We start from the raw sequence: 11,656 nt of genomic DNA on the forward strand, positions 1-11,656 counted from the left end.
TATATATATTTTTTAAGACTAAATTTTGTAGTACAGCACAATAAAAAACAGGATAAGGGAAAGAAAAAAGTGTGAATCTACAGGAAAAGTCAATGAGAACATAAGATTTCATTAGTCAGAACTTAGGGAAGAAAAGTATTCAAGAATCTGCTTCGTGACTTCAGGAATGAGGACTCTGGATAGCTAGAGTGGAAAGAGACAGCAGGAGAGGACAAAACTGAGAAGGCAAGGCTTGGAGGCAAAAACTCTGAACCAATGAAAAAGCTCTGAAGGTTCTCGGGTCAGAGTTGGAAAGCCAAAACCCCACACCATGTAGAGGTGTATGAGGTGGAAAAAAGAGGATTCTCTTATGTTTCAGAAGCAGGGGAGGACAGGAATTTTTGCCAGTCTTTTTCACTGCCACATCTCCAGGACCTAGCAGAGTGTCTTGCACAAAGCAGGGGCTCAATATATATATCTGCTGAATATACATGTACACGCATAAAATAAGAAGTGAAACATGCCTATAATGCACATTTTAACAGTAAAAAATATTTAGCCAAGTACCACTGCTTCTGATACTGCATGACTGAATATCTGCCAAGGGAACAGCTCTGGGGCCATTTGCTGCACCGAGATCAATAATCTCCTACTTGAAATCAGATGCCAGTCACTAGGCTTCTGCAGAGACATCTTGTAAATCTCGAGGGGCTCTCCAGAAGAGGAAGCATGAGGGGGCAGGGAGGAGGTGAACAGTGCCAAGTCTTCTCAAGGTTCTCCAAATGACCCATCTTATTCCTTTAGAGAGCGCAAACCCAGTCCTAGGAGAACCTCTGCCTGGTGGGGCAATGCAGAGAAATGACAAAGTGGGCTCAAGATCACAAGGGCTGAAGTGTAAACAGATAAAGTAGGAGGTCCCCAGAAAAACAACCAGGCAAAGCTTTCTTGGCATTAGAGAAGCCATTTCTTGCCTAAGCCATTTTGTGATCTAAGCCTGGCCACAAGGCTTGTCCCTGAACAGCATGGCTCAGTAATAATGATCTTAATGGACCTAAAAAAAAACGATCTTAAGATCCCCTGCAGCAGGAAATGGCAGCCCATGAAGGATTTTTGCCTGGGAAATGCCATGGACAAAGGAGCCTGGTAGGCTACAGTCCATGGGGTCTCAAAGAGAGTCAGACACTGAGCAACTGAAAGGCACCTAAAAAAACAACTATTATCAGGCAGGAGAAGTACCAATAATAAAAATCAGTTGTAAACTCCCATTTCTATTTCCATGACCAAGATTAGCCTGAAGCATTTTCTCCAGCTGTTTTACAGAATTTGAACCCCCTCAGGCACTCAATCATCAGATCAACTGGGATGCTGCTGCTGATCCCCTCCCCTCACCCCGTGGCTTCCACTAAAACTAGAACTCTGTTGACCTTTGCCACAAGTCTAAGCTGAATTGCCTTCCGCTGGAGCCCCTTCATGAATATGCATGTATCCCTAGCTTAAAACCTGGAGAAGGAAATGGCAACCCACTCCAGTATTCTTGCCTGGAAAATCCCCACGGACGGAGGAGCCTGGCAGGCTACAGTCCAAGGGGTCGCAAAAGAGTCGGACACGACTCAAGCGACTTAACTTACTTTAGCTTAAAAGGTCCCGGATTTTCTGCTGGGGAGACACTGCTTTGGGAAAGATCCCCGGTATTCTACTCACTTGAAGCAAGTAATAAATCCTTCCTTCTGATCTTTGGCTTCATTGGGTCTTTTTGTTTCGTTTTTTTTTTCTTTTCTTTTTTTGGCTTGACACCCACCAAGACGTGACCCCAGTTCTCTGGTAAAAGTAGGAGGTGCCAAGCGGAAAGGGCCCCAGCGCTGGCAGCAAGGGAAGAAGAGTAGGTTATAGTTGGGTGTGAGGACAATCCAAGAGGAGCCCGGCCAATATTGGGCCTTCGCAGGGGTCGGCCACACACTCTCTCCCACATTCGCGATCCCTGAGGGAGGCCAGCCCCTCACGACCTACCTGCCAGACGCCCGGTGGGAAGAAACCAGGACTCCCCACCCGAGTCCAGATGACAAGGTTGTGCCACAGTCACCGACGCGCCGGGAGCGGAAAACGAACTGGAACGCGCATGCGCCAGTGTGACCGCGGCCTCCACGTGGCCCAGAGTCGCACGGAGACTACAACTCCCAGAGGAGGCCGGGAGTCACACGGAGACTACAACTCCCAGAATGCCGAGCGAACCCCCGGCGATGCTTTAAAGCAGAGATGCTGGCCTCAGCTGGTCAGGCGAAACGCGAGCGAGAACCGTGTGCTGCGTAGTTGTTTCCGAAGGGCAGCAAAGGAAAAGGGTTAGCCATGTCGTCTTTGGTCAGAAGGATAATCAGCACCGCGAAAGCCCCTGCGGCCATTGGTCCCTACAGGTACAGGAGGGCTGTGGGAGCCGAGAAGGACTCGAGGCGTCCGGGGTCGCGACCCCGGTGCGGGCACTCGGGGCGTGGGGGGTGGGGGTTTGGGGCTTGGGCTGCTGCTGCTACTGCTAAGTCGCTTCAGTCGTGTCCGACTCTGTGCGTCCTCATAGATGGCAGCCTCTAGTCCGGGTCAGAGCTGCTGCGGGCCTCGGGGTTCACTGGGCAACCTACCTGGGGGTTCACTGTGCCCACTGGGACTGAACCATAGCAGGCAACGCACCGAGAGACTCGGTACCAATTGTGTTATAAAATTACCACTTGTATTTAAAGTTATAAAGGAGAAAAGACATGAGGGGAGACGTCATGAAATAAGAGGAAAGTTAGGAGCATGTTGAACGAAATACGGAAGCAGGACATTAGAAATGAGAGTATCTTACTTTCTGAATAACTGAAATGGTGTAAAACAGATTTTACTTCTGAATTTAAAGTGGTTAAGGTTTCTTTATAAAAATTTTTTTAAACATTTAATGCCATTGAAATGTGTACTTTAAAATGGTTAAAATGGTAGATTTTAAGTTTGGAAACAATGGTGGGACTTTTTGTCTAAGAGAGAATTAATTGCCTTTAAATACGTGACCCGGGAACTTCCAGATGTTCAAGCTGGTTTTAGAAAAGGCAGAGGAACCAGAGATCAGGTTGCCAACATCTGCTGGATCATGGAAAAAGCAAGAGAGTTCCAGAAAAACATCTATTTCTGCTTTATTGACTGTGCCAAAGCCTTTGACTGTGTGGATCACAATAAACTGTGGAAAATTCTGAAAGAGATGGGAATACCAGACCACCTGACCTGACCTGCCTCTTGAGAAACCTGTATGCAGGTCAGGAAGCAACAGTTAGAACTGGGCATGGAACAACAGACTGGTTCCAAATAGGAAAAGGAGTACGTCACCCTGCTTATTTAACTTGTATGCAGAATACATCATGAGAAACGCTGGGCTGGAAGAAGCACAAGCTGAAATCAAGATTGCTGGGAGAAATATCAATAACCTCAGATATGCAGATGACACCACCCTTATGGCAGAAAGTGAAGAGGAGTTAAAAAGCCTCTTGATGAAAGTGAAAGAGGAGAGTGAAAAAGTTGGCTTAAAGCTCAACATTCAGAAAACGAAGATCATGGCACCTTGTCCCGTCACTTCATGGGAAATAGATGAGGAAACAGTGGAAACAGTGTCAGACTTTGTTTCGGGGGGCTCCAAAATCACTGCAGATGGTGATTGCAGCCATGAAATTAAAAGACGCTTACTCCTTGGAAGAAAAGTTCCAACCTAGATAGCATATTCAAAAGCAGAGACATTACCTTGTCAACAAAGGTCCATCTAGTCAAGGCTACGGTTTTTCCAGTGCTCATGTATGGATGTGAGAGTTGGACTATAAAGAAAGCTGAGCACCGAAGTGAACTGTGGTGTTGGGGAAGAGTCCTGAGAGTTCCTTGGACTGCAAGGAGATCAGTCCTGGGTGTTCATTGGAAGGACTGATGTTGAAGCTGAAACTCCAATACTTTGGCCACCTCATGCAAAGAGTTGACTCATTGGAAAAGACCCTGATGCTGGAAGGGGTTGGGGGCAGGAAGAGAAGGGGACTACAGAGGATGCGATGACTGGGTGGCATCACCAACTTGATGGACATGAGTTTGAGTGAATTCTGGGAGTTGGTGATGGACAGGGAGGCCTGGTGTACTGCAGTTCGTGGGGTCGCAAAGAGTCGGACATAACTGAGCGACTGAACTGAACTGAAAGTTGATTTGTTTGGCTCTCTTTCAGGTCTCAGTGTAGCTTATGCTCTTCCCTGTGATCTTGTTACTAATTCTGATATTTAGTTTCCTCACTACAAAAATGATCAGTTCGGAAAGTAAGCCATGTATCCTTCTTGACCCTTCAGCAATGATTAACCTTGTCTAGTTACTTATTTTCTTGAGTGCTTGGCAGTTCTTTCTTTTGTTAGTTATGGGATCTTAGTTCCCTGACCAGGAATTGAACCCAGCTGCTGGAGTGAAAGTGCCAAGTCCTAACTACTGGACCCAGAGAATTCCCTGTTTAGTGTTTAAGAAACTCCCAACTACTTTCCAAAGTGTGTGTACTATTTTGCATACCCACCAACAAAGTATGAAGATTCCATTTTATCCACATCCTCATCCATACTTATTATCAGTCATGCCTTATTGTGTGTAATGGTATGATAGAGTGGCTTTGGTTTGCATTACTCCTTCCCTCTGTATGTCTTCTTTTATGAGGTGTCTGTTCAGATCATTTGCCCAATATTTTGCTGGGTTGTTTGTCTTTATATTATTGAATTATATAAGAGTTCTTTATATATTCTGAATAAAAATCCATATATTCTGAATACAAATGTTTGCGTTTCACAAATATTTTCTCCCAATTTGTGACTTGGGTTTCCATTTTCTTAAAGACTTTCAATAAGCAAAAGGTTTTAATTTCCATGAAGTCCAATTACAATTTTTTATTTTATATTTTGCACTTTTTGTATCTTAGCAAAGAAATCTCTTAGCATTGAGTTTTATATTTTACATATACTGGATTTCTGTTCTTTGCAGTCAGGCTGTGTTAGTCGACAGGACCATTTACATTTCAGGACAGCTAGGCATGGACCCTGCAAGTGGACAGCTTGTGCCAGGAGGGGTGGTAGAAGAGGCTAAACAGGTGAGTCATTTTCCACATTTGAAGTTCCCTTTTCTACTTCTTTTTCATCATATTGAGGAATATTAAGAATCCATTTGGCTGATTTATTTTATAGAGATTATCAGATAGATGCTTTTTAAGTTATTGGTTGACTTATTGACATAAAACAGTTTTATGTCAATAGAAAGTTGGAAATGTGATGAATCATTTAACAACCTAAAAAAAAAAAGATTTTACTTGCCAAGGTGACTTTAAACCTGAATTATTGGATATTAACTAAATTTACTGTGGTAATCATTTCACAATACATACATGTATTAAATCATCATGTTATTTACCTAAAATTAATGCAGTGTTATATCTCAAGTTATATTTCAGTGAAATGGGAAGGAAATTGAGAAAGCAATTGTGAATTGTGAAAACATCTTGCCAAGCAGTTCTGAATTGTGAAAACATCTTGCCACTTCCACATGAGTTGGGAAATTTTTGGGGGGTCAGTGACTGCAAAAATAATCCACCACCACAGAAGTAAAAATCATTGTTTGTTAGAAAGAGAGAAATATCAAAGGTTACATGCAGTATGCAGTATGTTTTCTAAAAATATTAATAAGGATGGGGGTATAATTCTAATCCAATAAATAGAATTAAATTATCATTTAGTACATTCACTTGAGTCATTTGTGATGTCCAAAGGTAGAAAATAACCTAAAATGTGCATCATGAGGAAGTAGCTAAAGAAATCCTGTGAGATTTGTACAGCTAAATTAATATGGAAATATCTTCCAGATAAATTGTTATATAAAAAACCAAGATACAGAACAGCTTGCACAATAAGCTACCGTGTGTATGTTTGTCTCTGTCTCTGTCTTTCTGTTTCTGTTTGTCTCTGTATAAGGATATATACATTTATGCTGGTATAGGCATTGGCTGTCTCTGGAAGGATATACAAGAAATTAGAAACAGTTTTCTAGTGGTTGCCTTTGCTGAAGGAAACTCACGAGGGAGAGTAAGGGTGAAAGGCATCTTTTCACTGTATATGTTTTTTGTAGCTTTTGAGTTTTTTGCCCTATCCATGTATAACCCATTTAGAAGATTAAATTTTTAAAAATCATCAACTACTATAATGTGACCAGTCAAAGTGGAAGAGTGAATTGGAAAAACAATAAATTAAGGACAGAGTGAAAAACTAATGTTTTTCCAAAGGCTGAAGTGTCAAACATACACAAAATTTACTTATGATTGTTTTTTAAGAAAAAGGAAACAACCTCTGTAAAAATATTGCTTCAAAGAAAACAGGTTTTAATGCTTACTAGCTCATACTTTTCCTGAAAGTGATACAGAATTAGGAGCCCCAGTAGTTATTTCTGTTTTAGCTTAGTTGACATTGGCTGAGAATTTCACAGTTCTAGCATTGAGGAAGAGACTTCAGTCTTTCTCCTCACGAAAAGAGACAGATTCTCACTGTATTTCAGAAAGACTCCATCAAAGAAAGCCAAGATGCAGTTTACTTGTATAGAGGTGGCTTATGAAGAGTGAATTTCCTAGAAAAGGAAGATTTTTCTGCAACATAGGAAGTATTAGTAAAAGATGGTAAACTGAATTGAGTTAAATCTTCGATGTAACATTAGTGCCTAAGGGTTTTCTTGCCTTGGTTCACAGGCTCTGACAAACATAGGTGAAATTCTGAAAGCAGCAGGCTGTGACTTCACGAATGGTGAGCAACTTGAAATTATTTCACATTTCTGTTTGATATTTCTTTGGTAAAGAACACATGGCATCTAATAATATGTCCTGCCATATCTTTTGTTGTTTGAAGTTGGCTGAGTTTCAGTCCCATAGACACGATATCAATGAAAAATTAATCAGTAGTGGATCTAGAGCTATATACACAATATCAGTAAAAAATAATCAGTAGTCAATCTAAGGAGAAAAATTGAACATTTTATTTGACCCAACCTGAGGCTGATACCTGGCAGACAGTCTTTCAGAAAGCTCTTAGGACTATTCTGAAGCGGTAAGGGGAGAGGCCAGCATATACATGACCTGGCACACATCTTGGCAGAAGGTTAGTGCTATTCGTGAGGAACAGATGGCTAAGTTAATGGTTTTAGTGCTAGGTATGGAAGCATATGTAAAAATAGATTCATAACATTTTCTCCTGAAAATATCTATCTGGGGGCCGGTTCTGCCAATTTCCCTAGAGCACAAAGTGCCTTATCCTGATCTTCCTGAATTCCTTTCAGGATGTGTTGTAGGTCAGCGACCACAGTGGCTAATGACTTTATTCTTATAAAACTGAATGCTCTCTTTTGATCTTAATTTCAATCAAAGTTTGGGAGGTGTTTCATGACCAGTTTTTCCCACAGGGCTAAAAGTGCTCTTTGCCAGGTCGGGCGAGGACTTTGTTGATATGTCGCTCAGTGTGCTGTTAGTGGACTAAAGCTCTGTTAATAGTAGCCAGAAGCCAGGAAACGATTCTCTCTTGTTGCTGCTTCCCATATCTAGAGTACAACTATTATAATCATCGATCTTGAAGACCTGTATTTTAGGTCAATAATTTCAAGTCATCTAGTTATTTTTACTGGAGACTCGGTCACATTTGATAATGCAAGAAACAATCTTGCAAAATAGAACAGGTGATATAGCTAGTGACATGAATAAGCTCTTAAGTAAGTTATGTTATGGTCTAGGGAGTTGCATGGCTAGCACCAGCAAAAGAAAAGAGGTCTGGCTAATGCTCTATGAAGACACCCAGTGCACACTAGAGGGGAGGCAGGAGAACTAAATGGGCAGAGAAAGAAATTTTTTGTTAACATTTTTCTTGTCTTGCCTTAAAATGTGAATTTTATTTCATCACTACCATTTTTCTAAGTAATGTTTTAGATCAAACCAAATAACAAACCTAATGGCAATGTATGTATCTCCTAGTGGTAAAAGCAACGGTTTTGCTGGCTGACATAAATGACTTCAGTGCTGTCAATGATGTCTACAAACAATGTAAGTTATTTGGTTTTATTACTATTTTTCATTTTAAAGAGACATGTATCTATTGGACTTCCCTGATGGCCCAGCGGTAAAGAACTCACCTTACAGTGCAGGGGAGGTGGGTTCAATCCCTGGTCCCAGAAGATTCCGCATCCTGAAGGGCAGCTAAGCCCATGCACTGCAACTAAGACCCAACATAGCCACATAAATAAACATTTTAAAAAGATATATATTAATCTTAATATGTGTCCATTATAAATTAAGAAGGGCTTTCCTGGTGGCTCAGTGGTAAAGAATCCACGTACAAATGCAGGAGAGGTGGGTTTGATCTCTGGGTTGGGAAGATCCTCTAGAGAAGGAAATGGCAACCCACTCCAGTATTCTTGCCTGGGAAATCCCATGGACAGAGGAGCCTGGTGACCTACAGTCCATGGGGTCACAAGTTAGCAACTAAACAACAACAATACATTAAGAATGTTGGGCGAGGTTAAAGAAATGGTCATAGATCCTGTCCTAATAGCTGATTAGAAACACAAAGTGTGTCCCCATGAAAAAGATCCAAGATATTTCTATTGCATTCCCTAGAAAAACATACCGCAACCAGACAAATCCTTTTTCCTTAAGCTTAATTTTATTACATCCTTCTTAGGTTTTCTGTACTCTCTTAATCATTTTTCAACACATGACTGCATTATTGCTGTGATGAGGTCTAGCTACGATCTGTCCTGCTCTCTCAGAACCATTAACTGGTTAGTTAAAATTTCTGTGCCTTGGTTTCCTCATATCCTAAATGTGGATAACATCTTCTAAGGTTGGAATTTTTAATGAGTTAATACAGCATGTAAGCATGCATGTTAGAACAGATTCTGCAGAGTGTATATTTTCATTTCTTTCCCAGAAAGCTAAGATATTTTTAAGAATATTAAATATTATGAGACTCATAGCAAAGTATTTTGTCAAACAAATATGAATATGAGCTTCTTTTTTCCAATGTTGGCTTGTATCTAAAAAGTGACATAGATCTGAATCACTTACCAGATTCTTGATCCTGCAGTGTTGAATTATAACATAGTATCTGAAAAAACTAAAATGAAATTCTTTTAAATTAGATTTCCAGAGTAGTTTTCCAGCAAGAGCTGCTTACCAGGTTGCTGCTTTGCCCAAAGTAAGTACACATTTGTCTTAAAAATTAAGAAAATTAGAGAGATGTTATGGGGAGGGAGGTGGGAGGGGGGTTCATGTTTGGGAACGCATGTAAGAATTAAAGATTTTAAAATTTAAAAAATAAAAAACTCAAAGAAAAAACAATTTAAGAAAATTAAAAATGAAGGCCACAAGCTTCCCTGGTGACCTAGTGGTAAGAGTCCACTGGCCAGTGCAGGGGACATGCGTTCAGTCGCTGGTCTGGGAAGATCCTGCATGCCACGGGGCAGGTATACCCGTGTGCCAAAAAGACTGAGCCCGCGTGCCTAGGTACTGTGCTCCACAAGAGAAACCACCGCCGTGAGAAGCCCATGCACTGCAGCTAGAGAGCAGCCCATACTCGTCACTGCTAGAGGAAAGCCCTTGCAGCAGTGAAGACCCACCACAGCTAAAAATAATAAATCTTAAAAAAAAAAATCAAGGCCACACATGAATGTGAATACAACAGAATCATTTTACTTAAACTATGAGAAGTAAAACAGCCACTGTATTGTTTTACTGTTACTTAACGACGATAAATTGAGCCAGATCTGTGAGTTCTACAGTTAAAATTTTAATTTTCTATTGTATAATAAAATATCTAGGAAATGCCCTGGTGGTCCAGTGGTTGGGACTCTGCACTTTCACTGCCAAGGGCCCAGGTTTGATCCTCGGTTGAGGAACTAAGATCCAACCAGCTGCATGGCGTGGCCAAAAACAACACTATGCTTTCCATTAGGAAAAATCATCTGAAAAACAATGGCTCGTTTTGGTTTTACTTTGGTTTTCTAATTGAACTAGAAGCACTTCCTGTGCCCCTTAGCAGCATGATATTTCTACCTAGAAAGAAGCCATTCTCATGGACTTCTACTGGAAATTTTGCACCAAAGAAATTTAGCTTCTATGAATGGTATTTTTGTCGTTTGACTGTTACTTGGAATGATCAGTATCATCAAATTTATTAAGATACAGAATGAGATAGAAGGAGCTCTGAACTTGACATAAGACATGGGTTTGAACCTCTGCCATTTGGCTTTGTGTTCTGGGATGGGTTAAACAACCTTTCTAAGCTTCAGTGTGGGAGAACCCTGATAACAGAGCTGCTAGGGGAATCACATGAGCTAACATAAATGAACATGCTGGGCACGGTAGTCTAGCCTTTTCTTAGTGATTCTTGGTGAATGTGCCCCCTCCTTTCCTTCTTTGAAAAGTTTAATTTTAAAAATGCAAATGTTTTCAGTAGACATTATGGTGCTCTCTTAATCTGTTATTTTCCCAACAGGGAGGCCGTGTTGAGATCGAAGCAATAGCTGTGCGAGGACCTCTCACGACAGCATCACTCTAAGTGGGCCAAGTGTTATTTAGTCTGGAAATTTAATAGTATTTTTAAACTAATGGCTTAATCCTTGTTGGAAAGTATTAAGGTTGAAATATCTGAAAATATTATGGAAATACCATATAATAAGGGAAATGATATGAATTGAAGATTAATGATGAATCTAGTTACTAATATTACAGATTATACTTCTGTAACACTTGTATTGCTGGATGTGGGAAAACAGACATGCCTTACTGAGTTAACTCAGAAGAATAAAAGTTGAAGGAAATAACATGTAGGAAAGATGAGCTTCTGTGCCTGAAAAGTAAGAAAAAGAACACCTAATTCAACTAAATCCTATTAATTTAATGATGGGAAGTATTTCATTATGTCAGATATGTGATTTTTGCTTGAATAAAACTCAAGCATTTAAATTTGAATGGCAGAGATAAAGGAGAAGAAACTGGACCAAATTTTATATAGATAATATTTTTCTAGTGGAAATAAAATAGCATGCAGATTTTCCTTGGTGTGATTCCATTCACTGATTTTTTTTTAACAGTTTAATGTATGCATTAAATTACATTACCTAAATAAAAGTGAGGAAACTATGACGTTTAAACTCCCAACTATTTTTTTTCTCAGTTTACTTCTGACTTTACATCTTTACACTGTTGTAAAGGCTCTATGTAACCATTTTAAGTTTGTTCTTTGAAGTCTTTTCACATAGAAGCTACTACATGAATACCTCCTTGTTGTAGAATAAATTCCGACACAGAATTTTATAGATTTGAGAAGTTAAAAGTTCCCTTCACTCACTGTCTATTGCACTTACCTCCCGAAAGCCCACCACTGCTGAGGATTCTGAGTGAGTATAACCAGCAGACAGTTTTATATCCATTACATACTTGATCATCTAGTTTGGTTTTGACTTATATAAATGGAGTTTTACTGTATATATTATTCTACAGATTGCTTTCTTCTTGTCTTGAAGGTTTTCCATATAGATACATATTGATCTACCTCATTTTTAAAGCTGTTGCAGACTCTTCTTTTGTGTAGATATACCTTAGGTGATTTAACCGTTGCTCCAAACAATT

At 40.1% G+C, this 11,656-nt stretch overlaps 2 protein-coding genes across 2 annotated transcripts in view; one reads left to right on the top strand and one right to left on the bottom strand.

Moving 5' to 3' along the window:
- The window catches only part of POP1 (POP1 homolog, ribonuclease P/MRP subunit), a 38,283-nt gene extending 36,182 nt beyond the window's left edge, over nt 1-2,101 (bottom strand). Inside the window, exon 1 of the mRNA XM_069600537.1 lies at nt 1,987-2,101. The gene's annotated coding sequence lies outside the window, so the exon portion shown is untranslated. The remainder of the gene's footprint in view (nt 1-1,986) is intronic.
- RIDA (reactive intermediate imine deaminase A homolog) lies at nt 1,866-11,167 on the top strand. Its single transcript, XM_069600538.1, has 6 exons — nt 1,866-2,387; nt 4,987-5,092; nt 6,731-6,785; nt 8,000-8,068; nt 9,166-9,221; nt 10,521-11,167. The coding sequence occupies exons 1-6, from the start codon at nt 2,323-2,325 to the stop codon at nt 10,581-10,583; spliced, it is 414 nt and encodes a 137-aa protein (XP_069456639.1). The 5' UTR covers nt 1,866-2,322; the 3' UTR covers nt 10,584-11,167.
- The last annotated feature ends 489 nt before the right edge of the window (nt 11,168-11,656 follow it).

Source organism: Ovis canadensis, chromosome 9, assembly GCF_042477335.2.
Source record: "Ovis canadensis isolate MfBH-ARS-UI-01 breed Bighorn chromosome 9, ARS-UI_OviCan_v2, whole genome shotgun sequence".
NCBI classification, from domain to species: Eukaryota; Metazoa; Chordata; class Mammalia; order Artiodactyla; family Bovidae; genus Ovis; species Ovis canadensis.

Bases quoted from the DNA above. Each gene is read 5' to 3' on its own strand.
- RIDA (XM_069600538.1), top strand. From the start codon at position 2,323: ATGTCGTCTTTGGTCAGAAGGATAATCAGCACCGCGAAAGCCCCTGCG. The intron at 2,388-4,986 runs GTACAGGAGGGC...TGTTCTTTGCAG, and splicing joins GCGGCCATTGGTCCCTACAG to TCAGGCTGTGTTAGTCGACA. The intron at 5,093-6,730 runs GTGAGTCATTTT...CTTGGTTCACAG, and splicing joins TGGTAGAAGAGGCTAAACAG to GCTCTGACAAACATAGGTGA.